The 16,020-nt window shown below is 41.2% G+C and overlaps 1 protein-coding gene across 1 annotated transcript in view; it reads left to right on the top strand.

The window, feature by feature from the left end:
• Window positions 1-9,036: 9,036 nt before the first annotated feature.
• The window catches only part of CKAP5 (Cytoskeleton associated protein 5), a 40,925-nt gene continuing 33,941 nt past the window's right edge, over window positions 9,037-16,020 (top strand). The window contains exons 1-7 of the mRNA XM_051209338.1: window positions 9,037-14,492; window positions 14,529-14,722; window positions 14,755-14,961; window positions 14,999-15,170; window positions 15,209-15,439; window positions 15,477-15,590; window positions 15,626-15,820. Of these exons, the coding sequence (XP_051074790.1) occupies window positions 14,436-14,492; window positions 14,529-14,722; window positions 14,755-14,961; window positions 14,999-15,170; window positions 15,209-15,439; window positions 15,477-15,590; window positions 15,626-15,820 (1,170 nt within the window). The 5' untranslated portion in view covers window positions 9,037-14,435. The remainder of the gene's footprint in view (window positions 14,493-14,528; window positions 14,723-14,754; window positions 14,962-14,998; window positions 15,171-15,208; window positions 15,440-15,476; window positions 15,591-15,625; window positions 15,821-16,020) is intronic.

Consider the following 16,020-nt stretch of genomic DNA (forward strand, 5'->3'; position numbering starts at 1 on the left):
TGGTTAACGTCAGAAGTTTTAGATAGTGAAATCCAGTTGACTGGTTTCATAACCAGTAGGGCTGATAGATTAAACCGTAGGGGAGGCGGGGTTATTCTGTACACGAAAATTTCCCTAACCATAAGATTAGTAGAGACAGTAGCACGTATTTCAGGGACATGTGAACTGTTGAGATGTAAGTTGGAATGCCGAAGGCAAGATATTGAAGTAGTTGTAATATATCGCAGTCCAGAAGGTGTAGCAGATGATTTTATCCTAAGTAAACATAAGTCCTGGTGTAACAACGGTAAAAGCCTTGTAGTAGGCGACTTTAATGCACCACATGTAAACTGGGTTAACTTGGAAGTAAGGTCATCTATATCGTCGTTCGACTGCAAACTGTTAGAAACCTTGATTGGATTAGCATTATTCCAACACATTAGAGATCCCACAAGATACGACTGAAGAAACTCTTCCTCTCTTATAGATTTAGTTTTCACACACGGTGATGACGTTGGTCAAATGGCTTTTCTCCCACCACTTGGGAGAAGTGACCATGCAGTCATCTTATTCAAATTCATGGCTGAGATTGCCTGCCAAACAGTTGCACCGGCCCGTCCCAACATATGGAAGGCAGATATGCAGGCAAATAACTCCGCAGCATCGGCTGAAAACTGGGAAATTGACTCAAAGGCATCAGTACAGGAAGCATGGACTCTATTCAGGCAGTTATACAATCGAGTAACTCAACCATACATACCCTGAACTGTCCCAAAAAAAAGAAGCACGGACATCCCTGGATAGGGCGGGATATTCGACGCTTACTAAGACAAAAGAAGAAATGCTGGGACGTTGCCATCCGCCTTGGCACAGTAGGTACGATGGAACGCTACAGATCGATGAGAAACGAGTGTATAACTAAAATTCGGGAAGCTCAAAGAAAATATGAAATGCAGCTGGCACAATCTGCACTCAAGCAGCCCAAGAGAATATACTCGTACATAAACTACAAAACAAGGATGCATCACTGGATTCCTAACCTAATTAAAGTAGGAAGTGGATCTGAAATGATAGAGGAAGATCAAGAAAAGGCAGAGGCTATGGCTGACTATTTTGGGGCAGTGTTCACTCAGGAACCTCCTCTAGACAAAGAACCAAACCAAAATAAAGAGTCAACAAACCACCTGCCCACCGTTGACTTCGATCAAGATGATGCGCTTGAGGCTCTTAGCACCTTAAATATGAAAAGTCAACAGGACCAGATGAACTACACCCCAAAATCTTGAGACATATTGCAGAATATATCACAGTCCCACTGACTGATATTCAATATGTCACTTGACCAAGGTGTGTTACCTGTGGACTGGAAAGAAGCAATCGTCACTACCATACATAAAACAGTACCGAAACAACTTCCATCGAACAACAGACCTGTAAGCCTCACCAGATATTGGAAAGAATAGTCAAAAAGACCATAATGACATGTGTGGAAACCAGCGAGCAGCATGGTTTTAGAAAGGGTCTTTCTTGTGCAACGAACCTCTTTATAGTAAGGGAATTTTGGATAAAGGCGCTAGACAACGGAAACTCAGTAAATGTTGTCTACATACACTTCAGTAAGGCTTTTGACAAGGTGCCAACTAAGAGACTGCTATTGAAGTTGAGAAACCTTGGTATTCCGGACCTCTTTTAAAATGGATTAAGGATTTCCTAGTAAGTCGTGGACAGAAGGTAAGAATAAATTCCAAGTGCTCCATCTGGAGACCAGTACTTAGTGGAATACCTCAAGGTTCCGTCCTAGGTCCTTTACTTTTTATAATGTATGGTAATCTTCCAAGTATAGTACAGTCTCCAATGTTATTATACGCTGACGATGTAAAAATTTGGCGAGTAATAACTGGAGACAAAGGCGCATTTACTCTTCAGGCGGACTTAAATAATATGATAAACTGGTCTAAAGAGTGGCTGATGCCTATCAACGCGGCAAAGTGTATCTACATGCACTTTGGGGATTCAAAGATTATTAAGTACAGCATAGGGAAGTGCCATTACCCGTGATCCGGCCTCATAAGGATCTAGAGGTGACAGTGAGTCATGATCTCAAGACGACGGCCCATTGCCGTGAAGTCCCAGCTAAGGGATTTCGAACACTCTGGGCTTTAAAACAGACATTCACTAAGTTAGATACTACCATGTTCACCACAGTATACACATCCTTAGTGAAAACCAAGCTTGAGAACTGCGTTCAGACTTCAAGCTCCTGTTTAGAGGGTGACTCGGATATCCTAGAAAAGTACAGAGGGCAGCTACCCGTGCAACTCCGAGGTTTATCATACAAACAGCGGTTTGAAAAGCTGGACCTCTTTACTCTGTCCTATCGCAGATTAAGGGGAGATCTAATTTTGATGTACAGAATACTGAGGAATGATTTTGGACCTAACTTATTCTCTCTTTTTCTCCCCACTAGATCAGGACACCTTAGAGGACATAGCAGGCGAGTAGAAAAGCCAAGAACGAACAAAATACCCGTGGCATACAGGTTTTCACACCGAGTCATCAATACTTGGAACCTGCTGCCTGAAGCAGTGGTGTCCGCACCTTTAATTGACTCTTTCAAGAGAAGACTGGACACTCACAAAAGCATACCAGAAAAGGAATAACATAGGCCGTAGGCCTTCTGTCCTTACTACACAGATCTGAATCTGAATTTGAAAATCTAAATGACTGGATATCAATTTGAGAATCATATGAAGATTCAATAACACTTCCACCCCTGGATAAATCACGGGGATTTATTTCCACTGAAACAGAATGAGAAAACGTGATCCTTCTTGATGCAGCAAGAGCAAAGGATTTTATAAATCAATTGAAACTAATGTATCAATACGATCCGTGTCGTTTGACGGGAATAAGAAAATTAACTTGCAATAATTGCAGTCAACCTTCAAAGGATACCATTGTATGTACCGAATATGCAGAACAGGTGAAAATTCATGATTCGCCACTTCAATTACAGAACAATGTATCTTAGATCATAGAGGAAGACTAGGTAAATCAAAATTCATAACCATGTTTTCTCGCAAACCGCTATAGATAGGAGCAATCTTATAAATTCGGCTTCCTCAAGTGGACCTGTAGTGTCTGTTATTATGTTAAGCCCATATACCTTATTCTAGCTTTCGGATAGCCCATTCTATCCATCCTACTTGGGTCACATTCTGACCTTGCTAATTATTCGCTTGTCAATCTTGACCGTTTTTATATGAGCACGTAGGTGTGTGTACACTTCCTATCCCATGTCTCATCACATGTCTGTAACTTATTTTTGTATAACTGTAAATATTGATTAACGCCTGACTAAAGGGGAGTTGGCTTACCCGTCATCTTCATTGCGTGTCGTTTCGCTTCTCTCTGTTCTATTCGCTGCATATACAAAATATATGTATTCACAAGTCCATTCTCATTATTTGACTTATTTAATCCCGTTATTGGCTAACGCGATTTATATACGAGGATAGGCGATAACAAACATTCATAGGATCTAATTGCAGTCAGATCCACGTGCAACTAAAGTGGAGAGCCCGTCAACAAACATCGTTCGATCTGAACGACGACAAAATAAAGAGCCCCACAAAAGACCTGATTCTTGAAGACACCCTAACAACTCTAAGCTTTCAAGGTACGGAGCAAACAACAAGGACAGGAGAGGAACATACCCGACTGTTGAAACAACTTGTTATACGCACTACTACCTCTAAAGAGTTTCGCAACTAAGGCAGGGCTGGAAATAGAGAATCTTTACTTCAAGTTAGAAAACAGGGTTGAGGTAGCCCACAATGAACTACTGACCAGTTGGCCTTAAGAATTTTTCAGTATACGTACTATAAAGTATAATCAAAAGGACGATTACAAATCCCACAATTAATTTATAACTTGTTTCATGGTGAACAACATAGTGTTGGAAAAGTGTTTTTCATGTACAACATATTTCCCATTCGTGAGAGATAGCCGGACTAAGCCTTTGGATAATAGAAAACTAGTGGATGCTATGTACGTTGATTTAAGCAAGACTTCTATTAACGTTCCACACAAGCATCTGTTAAAGATCTGAAACTCAATCTCCGAAAGGTGCATGAGTGGATTAGAAACTAGCTAACTGGTTGCCAGCATGAGTAATGCGAAAATTCAAAATTTTCTCATGGAAATCAGTAATTAGTGAACTACTATAGGGCTTCATACTATGTCTCTTGCCATTCACTTTCTGTATCAATACGTATCCGAGTGTTGACAGGTCTCCTGTTCCTTAAAGCGATGACTTCGAAGTATGACAAAGAGTAACAGAGAACATCATACCAAGCCGATCCGAGTTATAGCTATTCAATACAACTGAGTGTATTTCCGAGAACTATGTTGAACATTTACCAAGTTGGACGCAAACAGGTTTACAATGGTACGCATGGTTATAGAAATATTCAAACTACAAAAATATATTAAGGCTCCAGGCATTTGTTCAGTGAATGTCTAGGGTATATTGGAAGATAGTTACCTGAAGGGTTTCAGAATTCCTGGGCTTATCATTCATAGTGAGTCTCGAAAACATAGATGGACTGAGAGCTTATTTATAAACGTTCTAAAAGGGTGAGGACATGCCAGTTTATTATAATGATTGGAAAAAATATCTCCAGCTTCGAGTGATTTGTTAAGCTTAACCGTGCTATTGGCGGTCTCACTGCAGAGCTAATTTTTGAATTGTGGGTTTTGTTGTTTTTGCATCCGTTGTGATTTATATCGTTTTTGGCTTTATATGAATTATCTACAGCGTCGAAATATAGTAGACAAAGTAAATGTAGTACTTAACTTAGCATTTACTCATTCACCAGACCTGATAACATGTATAAAGCTAAGGCTTAGGTTGAAACTGTAAAGGACATCGTCAGAATATTTAGCAGCTTTATCTCGGAGGTAGTTCAAGTGCTCAAGCTTCGATTTAAAGCGTCTTATATAGTTAGAACTGACTTCAGAAAATCAAGGTAACAAGTATCCAATAAATTTTAAAGTTCCATCGTAAATCATTGGGTTGTTTTGTGTGTGCAGATAATCGAATCTGCTTCATCGTGGATAAGATATCTTACCGATTTTTTAGTATATATGCGGTAAAAGAATTCAGGTAGTACGTCCTAGAAGGTTTTTGTATTTTCTGTATGCTTATTTTTGTCCGCAATTCAGCCATTATTAAAACATATTCACCGAATGACTAAGTATCAAAAGATCTAGTCATCACAACCTTCTAGTGGTGTTTGAAAACAAGGCTTACACTTTTTAATGCGAATCATTCCATATACAACACTTTATTCGAAGTCTCACTACGACCTGGTTTCGCAACTAGTAAAGCGGGCATCAATTAATACCTATAAACCAAGGTTTTATAAACAGTTCATTACCTTCATGGTTAAGGTTTTTGAAACGTCCCGAGAATCTATCTGTCCATTTCTGTTTCACGGTTAGGAACAAGCTACTATAACCATCTAAAGTAAGTATAAAGATGACTGCTAGGCAAAATGTTTGATTAGATGAAAACTTTTTCTTGGGCAAATCACTTCAACAAACCATGTGCCAGTCGGTCATATGGAACTTGGGGCCCGATACTAATGTACATCGGTTCTAGTCGTCAATATTGGCATCGAGATGAAATTGTCAGGAAAAACCTAAGTGGTAGAGGTGAAAATAGTATTGGTTGTGGTAGAAAAAACTAGACGAAGATAATGTGGGTACTTAGAGAGAAATATCCGAGTTTTATAACCATGAAGTAGGACAAATCGAGCTATCACTCACTAAACTCGTCTTAGTTGGTAGACATCTTATTTACGCTGCGAGTAACGCAAGTTTGTAAACTCCGATTGAGGGTTCTGAATTCGTGCTGAAGATGTATAGTTGCAAGCTAATTAAACTTTTCCAGCCAACAGACAGTTTGTTTTGAAATATATAGAAGGGTTATAAGGAGGAAAACAACGTATTTTTGTCAATTAAACTAAATTGGATGCCACATCACCCTGTAGATTAATTTGAACTCAGAGTCTTCTTAATTGTCAGTCATGATGTAAAGCCTAGCATAGGTGTACTTTAGCTTAGATTGCTAAATCACATCGACGAATCAAGACTTCACGTGATTGATACCAAAGGAGTTGAAATGAAAGATTGGCTTTGAGAAGCTTAAATCTCAGCGAATCGATTAGAACAATCATTGGTAATAGACTTGCTTGTTGACTGTTTATAATGGAATCCTTTAGCCATTACATTAACTGCCTCTGTGGAAGCCATATACAGTTGAAGATACGATATACCGTTAGTCAAACGGTGTAGATATGAGCCCAAACATGTTTAAACCTATAGTTGTTACACTCCATAATACCAAAAGAAAAAAATCCACCAGGTAAAAAGTAGTTTTTCTGCATGAGACCATACAGACATGCCGTGCTTCGTAGTTTCCATCCGATCTAATATTTGCGGTTTTATTATTTATTTATTTATTTATTTGAACACAAATATTGATACAAGAGGGCACCAAATATATATGCGCCACACAAAACAGTGGGAATTTGAAGAGAAGGAAAAAAGGTGAGGAGCGTAAAAAACAAGAGAATAATAACGAAGAGATTGGCGTAAGGTAGCGTAATAATAATAATGGGGAAAACGAAAAGGTACCATCAGAAGAAATCCTTCAGCTAAGGAAGAATCAACCACTTTTTATGAAGAAAGTAAAAGGTTACAGCAGGATCGCCACTGGCTTCTATTCTGAGCCATATCTGATAACGTCTCTAGCCACTGTTGCACGATCTCTCGGACCTCAGCCAGGGAGTCGTGAAGGACCAACACAAGCCACCCATTTGCAGATTTCTTTCATACCACGACACCATGTCATACACTGACCACCTCTCCACCTTTTCCAACCAGTCTTAGCGTCGTCAAATAATGCACGACGAGAAGTTCTCAGGGATGACATTCGTAGAACATGTCCAAGCCACCGAAGTCGGTGTTTCAAGATGATGACATCAACTGACTTATCGTCTCTGCACCCGTAAACACGATGCCGAACCTCTGCATTACTGACATGGTGTTGCCACTGCATGTCAGCAATCCTTCGGAGACAACGATGATCGAACACAGAGAGTCGTCTAACATTCTCAACTCGGAGAGGCCAGGTTTGACAAGCATAGAGCAAAACTGCCCTCACCGACGGGTTGTAGATCCGACCTTTTACAGCCAGACTAGCATAACGAAGGCGCCAAAGATGGCCCAGATTGGCATAAGCCGCTCTGGCTTTCATTATACGTGAATCGGTCTCATCACTAACGCCACCACCAGCACTTATGCAGATCCACACCGCCATTACTTTCATCCATCAGAACTGTTTCCAGAATGCCATCGGTGGCAAAGTTGAAGAGGAATGGTGAGGTTGTACAACCCTGTCTAACCCCACTGCTCGAATGGAACAATGGACAGAGGTGGTTGTATGCCCTCACTTTGCCTGAGGTGTTTGTATATAGGGCCTTTAGGATGTTAATAAACTTCTCAGGCACACCGTTCTTCAATAGACAATCCCAGAGAACAGTTCTGTCCAACGAATCGAAGGCGGTCCCAATGTCAAGAAATACTACGATTGTTAGCCTTTGATAAGTATGACGGTGTTCTAACATTTGGCGGAGGGTGAAGATATGATCAATACATCCTCGACCGGAACGAAACCCAGCCTGCTCCTCGCGAGTCAATCTTTCTCGGGTTTTGAACAACCTACGAAGTATGACGGAAGCCAATAGCTTGAACGCAATCGGAAGTAGACTTATCCCCCGATAGTTGTTACAGGAACGACGTGAACCCTTTTTAAAGATAGGGACAACTATCGACTCATTCCATGACGTTGGTACACTCTCTAGTTCCCAAACCTTTGTAAACAGCGTCGTCAATTCCTTAGTCAAAAAGTCACCACCATCTTTAGAAAGAGTCGGAGGTAAGTCATCTGGGCCCGGTGATTTGTAGCGCTTCAAGAGCTGGATTTCCTTGCGGACTTCCGCCTCATTTGGTGGATCAGTCGTCACCTGCCATAGAGGGCAGGACAGTCTGACCGATGTTGCCGGAGCAGCAAGCCAGTTGAACTGCCCTTCGAAAAATTCTGCCCATCGTCCAAGACGTCGATGGATGTTAGTGATTGGCATCCCGTCATCCTCGCAGATTGTTTCGCTCACACCAAACTCCTTGCTGCCAGTGGCTCGGATGAGTTGGAAGAGCTTCCGGTAGTTACCAGATGCAGCTGCTGCTTCCAGCTCATTAGCACGCTCCGACCACCAGGCTTCTCGGTCCTTACGCAAGCTTTGCCCGATTTCATTACGTAACATCCTTCGTTTGTGGTCAAACTCACGGTCACCCGGAGTAGACCAACGGGCTTTGATGAGGTGTAAGAAGCCTGAAGAAACTCAGTGCTTATAAGCGGGACGTTTCGCGAACCCACAACTGACTTTACTCGCCATTTCCATGGCGTCATGCAATTGCAACCAATGCTCATCTATACTTTTCGGTGGAATGGTAGCTAGCCTAGAAACTAACTCGGTTCGATACTTACTAGCAACAGAAGTTGCAACCAGCTTGCTAATATCAATCCGTTGTTGGCGGTCACTTCGTTGGCCACTGAAAAGTAAGTCAAGATTGGCGCAGACCAAGGCATGGTCAGAGTCCAGATAGGTACTCCAAAAGGAGCGGCAGTCTTGTACACAACCACGCCAGCGTTAGCTGATCGCGATGTGATCAATCTGAGTCCAGGCTTGAGATGCAGAGGGAGGACGCCAGTTGGCACATCGGCGATGACTGTGCCGAAAGTTAGTGTTAGCCAGAAACAGGTTGTGGTCTGTGCACAGTTGCAGTAGACGGTCCCCGTCCCCGTTATCTGACCTGCGACCAACGAGTCCCCATCGGCCACCTAAACGACTCTCTTTTGTGCCTAGACACCCGACCTGAGCATTCAAGTCTCCGGCTAGTACTACAATATCTGTCGAACGCACTTTCTGGAGAAGAACATTTAACTGGTGGTAGAATTCATCCTTGATTGCATCCGGGCTGCAATCTGTCGGGGCATAGGCGGAGATGACGAAAAGACATTGTTTCCCACGCCGATTTCTCACTCTGATGGAACTTTCTAATCTACAGCACATAACCGACTGTTAATGAGGATCCAATCGATTAGTGCCGTTTCAGCTCTAGCGCTTAGTGCGACACCAACGCCAGCAAGACCAGATAAAGATGCCACAGGGTCCCTGGATAAACTCAGGTGATGAAACAAGCTTTTTGAAGCGACAGATGGAGAGCGAATTTGTAGTACTTCACCAGAGTCTTGAATATGGGTCTCGGATAGACAGCAAACGTCTATATTAAGACTTTCCAAAGACCTATCTGTTGTCCGACCTGCATAAGTGTGCGAACGTTGAAGGCAGCCAGTTAGAATGGTGCACGTGGTTTCAGAAAAACTGCTTCAGTACTCGTATTCAGTGGTAGCATACAACTTTCAACCAGGCAGTGACTCGAGAACGTTCAGATAGAGCCGAATTTCCACCACAGGCGACCTACTGTATAAGTCGGAAAATAAGTATACAGAGTGGGTATAAAAGAGGGTGAATAAATGACGTAGTAAATAATAATAGTAATAATAATAATGTCAGTCATTTGATTGTTATTCGGAGCAAGAAGAATATTTTCCATAAATAGAGTTCATCATTGCATCCAAGCACTTGTCGAATAGTAAAGGACTTGCTCATCTCTTTTGGAGTCCCATAGGTGCTGTATGCCTTAGTCCAGTATCCTGGACGCAACTGGTAGCAGACTTTTGCTCCACTGTTTGCCACACACATTGCACTTTTCAGAGTTGGTTACGACCTTCTTTATTCCAGATTGTCATTCCTTCATGTATTTTTTTAAGTAACCTAGTTGGCTCCGTAGTCAAAAATTCACCCTTATCCTGAAGGGAGGTCGCAATAAAGTACTAACCCAATCAACTAAGTCACAAGCGATGGGTAAGTAAGCAGATAAAATGTAGCTCAGTATTCAAGTACGAATCTGATAAGTGATCTTTAATGCAGTCTTCAGTAATAAGGATAGTAGCTTAATGAACTTGTGTTAATCCTGACAGATTACCTTCCAGTGAAGGTCCAGCTTCTCCTTGAAAATATTCATGTATGGGGCTGATACCACTTGTTCGGGTAAGGCGTTCCAGTCATTGACTACTCGATGAGAAAAACTGGACCCCACTTTAAGTTTATTAGATCACAGTTTATGAACCTTCTTCCTATGACCTCGGAGATTGTTATTGCTGGAGGGAGCAAAAAGATAAGACATATTAACACCCAAATAATAATTAAAGATACGAAATGCCAGTATTAGGTTACTTCGCGTCCTACGACACGACAAGGAGAAAAGGTTTAGGCGTTTTAAACGCTCATCGTAAGGGAGTTTAGAAAGACCCTTCACTAATTTCGTTCCGACACGCTGACACGCTCAAGTGAGTTAGTATCCTTTACCAGACATGGGCTAGCTGCTTGGACACAGTACTTGGATGCAGTACTCTAAATATGGTCTTACGTAGGTGGGATATAAAATTCGAAACATTTCCTCGTCAAAGCATTTAAATGCTCGAAAAAGTGACCATAACGCACGAAAACCTTTGACAGCGGCTGCGCTGCAATGCGTAGTTGTTTTTAAGTCATGACTTATTATTACTCCCAAGTCTTTATGCTCTTGAACGCATGGAAGAGGTTTACCATCAATAGTATACTTGTAACTATTACCGAGACCGATGTGCATTAGCACATTCTTCCTAGAATTGATTTCTAAGCTCCACTCTCGAGCCCATCTAACTAAATCGTCTAAGTCAGCTTGAAGATCCAGATGATCAGCCTCACTTTTTATTGCTCTCCAGATTTTTACATCATCCGCAAACAATAATGTCGACGAACTAAGTAACAGCAGTAACTCATTAACGTAAAGAAGGGAGAGCAGAGGGCCTAAGATGGTGCCTTGGGGTACACCACTTTTGACCGGCTTCCAATCGGATAGCGTTCCGTTGACTCTCACTCTCTGTCTGAGGTCACATAAGAAATTTCCTATCCACTCATGCACAGTACCTATTATTCCGAAGCTCGTGAGCTTCTGCATAAGACCTAAGTGTGAAACCTTGTCAAATGCTTTGCTAAAATCTATGAATATCACATCGACAGACAGGCCTTTATCTAAGGCTGCTGTCCAATCCTCTCTCGCAATAAGTAGGTTAGTCAAACATGAACGCTTGTTACGAAATCCATGTTGCTCAGGAGCTAACAGATTGTATGAATCTATGTGGCCTAGCAACCTAACCCGAAATATCTTTTCGAGCAACTTAACGACAATGCTAGTTAGACTGACAGGCCGGTAGTTAGATACGATCTGCCTCTGACCATCCTTGAATGTAGGACTTTACAATCTCTAGGGCGTTGCGCGAGTGAAAGAGACATGCTAAAGAGCGTCGCAAGCGGTCTTGAAATAATGTCCGCAAGAGATGACAGCAGTCGTAAATGTAACCCGTCAGGACCCGGTATCTTACAAGGTTTGAGGTTAGTTATCGATGGAAGAACAGTTTCCTCAGTCACATGTACAGATCCAATGGCTGATATCTCAGTGTGATTGGGACAAGTATTTGTAACAATACACGTAGAGTAGAATTCGCTAAAATAGTTTGAAAATGTCTCGACTTTTGCCTAATCTCATTCAGCTAGTAAATCTAAATTTCCGTGTAACTGTAACGAGGGAATACTATCATTACATTTTGTTTGCCGTTTAACTTACGAAAACAATAGTTTCGGACAAGTACGGCTATCATATACCAACTGTCGTTCGTAAGTAGTACGGGATTTAGCTGTGGTCTTTACATATATTCTGGATATTTTTATGCGTGTCCTGTTGACAAGAGTAAGTCCCAGAAGTGTTTCCTACGCTTCAACGGCTTCCGGGTTTCCTTGTTAATCCATGGTGGGCAATGTGATAGTTTACGTGTTGACCATGGAATGAACGGTGATGTTACGGACTCGAATGTAGCCTTAAACTTATTCCATTCGTTTTCGATCGATCCATCCACGTCAACCGACCAGTCAGTCGACATAGCATAGTCTCTGATTGCCGGAATATTAGCTCGCCAGATATTGGGACGGGGTGGAGCAGATGCAACTTGCATGATCACTGTTCACTTATGGGGGGAGGTGCTGAACGTCGATGGCATCCTCTTAGTGGTGTATTAGGACCAAGCCGAGCAATGACGGGTCATGTTTTAAGTCAATATGTCTCGGTTTTGCGATACATTGTACAAGTGCACAACGGATATTGGTTGATAGAAGGTCGCTATCGAAACCCTCACCTGGAGCTGTAAGCTCTATCCAGTTGATATGCGGTACGTTGAAGTCTCCAATGATGAGACATTGTCTTACTCCAAGAACAGATGTGTCTAAAGATCAAGTCGTCAGAAAGACAACACGGACTACGGAATATTGTTGGTCCTTCATGACTCCTTGGCCCCTGGCTGGGATCCGAGAGATGGTGCGACACAGTGGCTAGAGACGTTATCAGATATGGCTCAGAATAGAAGCCAGTGGCGATCATGCTGTAACCTTCTTTTACTTTCTTCATCAAAAGTGGTTAATCTACCTTAACTGAAAGATTTCTTCTGATTGTACTTTTCCGTCTCCCCCATTATTATTGTTAGTATTGTTATTACACTACCTTACACTAATCTGGTCGTTATTGTTCTTTTTCTCTCTTACGCTCCTTACCTTCTGTTTTTTCTCTTCGAATTCTCATTGTTTTTTGCGGCGCATATATATTTGGTACCCTCTTGTACCAATATTTATGTGTTCAAATAAAAATATAAATAAATAATACGGTATATTGTCCCTATAGTTAATAACCCGTTTCTGGACTTAATTGCGCAGCATGCTACCTCACATGTACCACTAACATGTGCCTCGGATATGATTGATTGTATACGAAAATGATCCCTAACGTATAATATTATGCCTCCTCGCGTGCGACTTAAAACGACCACTTCTAATACAGATGTAACCTGCAATGATGGGAGAACAGTCTATATCTACGGCGAGCCAAGTTTCTGTGACGACAATTATATCGGAACTTAATTCATCCACCATCAGACTTAGCTCGGACGCTTTATTTCAAAGACTATGGGCGTTCGTGTAGCACACTTTTAAGGTGCTTTGGGAATTATTCGTTCTACCCATACAGGTCTCAGAAGCATTGGCTTCCAAGATCTGACTACTCGAAGACCCTTAATCGTAAGGTTCGTTTCGCCATCTATATTTCGAGTTCTTAACTCCGTAAAAACATTCTTCTACTTGATTCGATCCTCAAGAGGCCAATTCAGTCGGATGCGAATATTTGAGTCACGAGTTTTGTGTACGTTTTTCAATATTATGTCTCTTTCCTTAAAATTCTCGAGTGCCAACTTCAAGATCCTTCTTGGTTGGGTCTCGCCTCCAACCCATTTACCGAGTCGTATTACCTTCGTGATATGTACCCCTGAAACTTATTCAGGCAGTACATTTCCGACTACAGGTTGCACTAACTGCAAATCGCGTGCATGTCTTACTTTGGGACTTTGGCGGAGTGGTTTTGGTTACGTTTCCGCGTCATCCATTCCCTATCAGTCTCAACATCTCGGAACGGTAATGGTTTTGTCAGGATCGTCAGTCGCTGCTGTAGCAAATTGGCCGCCAATATCTAATGGTTTAACGCTGATTAATTGTTTCGGGGTAGAAAGCTCGATTTTGTGTTGCACAATTGGGTATCTGGCAAGTGCCGTGACAGCACTTACGACACTGACGCAATCTTCGCCTTCAGTACCAGTGCAATCACCATCTTTCTTCTTACAGGTTAGAGCTATTAGATTCATAACCTCCTGGATTAACAACGTCTTATTTGTACAGCAAAACATGCAAAGCACATGCGAGTTAGGCTTCGAGCATCTTTTGTATGTGGTGGGACTTAAACGGGTACACATCTTATTGAACCACTTTTTACACTCATCGCACTGCATTCCTTCGTCCACTGGGAACAAACAGTTTGGCTGTCCATATTTATAAGTACAACTAACCACCGTAATCAGATTAAGGTTTAAAACACAATATGAATACAAGTGTCAGTCAATGAGAAAGAAGGTACCACAAGACAAAGTTTGGCAAGATTTCAAACCTTAACCGAAATACTTCAAGTTAGAGTGGACCAAGAATGCTTTTGATGCAAAAAGTACACAAAAGCAAGAATAATCACAACAAGTACAAAATCACTACCCTTTTAATTGGTTTTAATTTATTTCTCAATGAATAGACTTTTGGAGTGTGTTATTTTTTATATCATTTAGGTGCTGAGTGTTCAGTATGTCGTCAGAAGATGATTGGTCGAAGTTGCCCACTCTGTCCAAAGTACAGCACAAGGTACTTAACATTCTTCCATCTTAATCCTAACCCTAGCTCTGGAACGCACGTGTGGCAGGATACGAAGAAGCGTTCAAAATATTTTCAACAGAGACAAATGGAAAAAGTCCTGTTTTTAACGAATATGTTGGATTGATGAAGAAGTTCGTGACTGATTCTCATGCTGGAGCTCAGGAAAAAGCTCTAGATGCTGTCTTAGCATACATAGAAACAGCTGCAGCAGCTACAAAGTAACTTTTGAGTTTTCTCCAACTTTTGTTAGATGCGCTGGAGATATTTGTGCTGGTATCATATCAAAATGTCTGGGTTCTACTCGAATGAAAACAAAAGACAAGTCAATTGAGTGCCTATTGATGCTGATAGAAATTGAGCGTCATGAATTAGTAATAGAAGAGCTCATTAAAGGTTTATCAACTAAAAATCCAAAGGTTGTTGTCGGAAGCTTACAGACTCTTCGTGAAGCTCTAAAGTGAGATTAATTTCACTAACTACTTATTTGTACGTAGTCTTTTTGGTCCAACTGTTGTTCCGATCAAACCTCTTTTTAAAGAGTTTGGACGACTACTTGATGATCGAGACCAAGGGATCCGAAATGAAACGAAAAATCTCATCGTTGAGGTTTACAGATGGATAGGAGTAACCACAAAAGACCTATTAAAGGATATCAAACCAGTTGTGGTATGTATACCAAGTGTAGTTTTAAAAACGACATTCAGATGACTGAGTTATGTGAATTATTTAACTCTATTCCACCCGGAAAACCTGTTCGATTAAGATATTTACGCAGTCAAAAACCTAAAGAAATTACTCCAGATACTGGGGCTGAAAGTAATCCCATTGATGGCGCTATTCCAGATGGAACTTTAACCGACCAGGTTGATTTGGATGATATGATTACTCCTGTTGAAGTTCTTAGCAAAATCCCCAGCGATTACTGGCAACAAATAGTAAGTTCTTCGTAATAAGGTTGATTCCGTCTTTCAGGGGGAAAAGAAGTGGCAAGATCGGCGTGACGCTTTAGAGGCACTTGAAAAAATTACGAACGTTCCTCGGATTGTTCCAGGTGATTTCACAGACCTCGTAAGAAGCTTGATTCAGGTACGTTGTGACCTAATTATTTCTGGAATCTGCAGGTTGTAAATAAAGATACTAACATAATTCTGGTGACCCTTGCTGCTAAAATTTTGGGACAAATAGCAAGAGGGTTAAAATCTAAGTTCAGTCCTTACTCTCAACAAACCTTACAAGCGTGTTTAGGGAAGTTTAAAGAAAAGAAACCTAATGTTGTTCAAGCTCTAAGAGAATCTGCTGATGGTGCTGTATCTTCGGTATGTTTTTCTATTTGTACATAAATAACGTGGTGTTTCAACATTTCATATTGACATACAAGTTTACTAGGTCTCACTTTACATTTGATTTTTTTTCCAAGGTAACTTGAATATTCTGTTTTCAAATATCCATAATTTACTTGAGATTTCAGCTCTTTAAGTTGAATATCTGATATACTTGAACCTCATTGTGTCTCTGT

The sequence above is a fragment of the Schistosoma haematobium genome, chromosome 1 (genome assembly GCF_000699445.3).
Source record: "Schistosoma haematobium chromosome 1, whole genome shotgun sequence".
Lineage (NCBI taxonomy): Eukaryota > Metazoa > Platyhelminthes > Trematoda > Strigeidida > Schistosomatidae > Schistosoma > Schistosoma haematobium.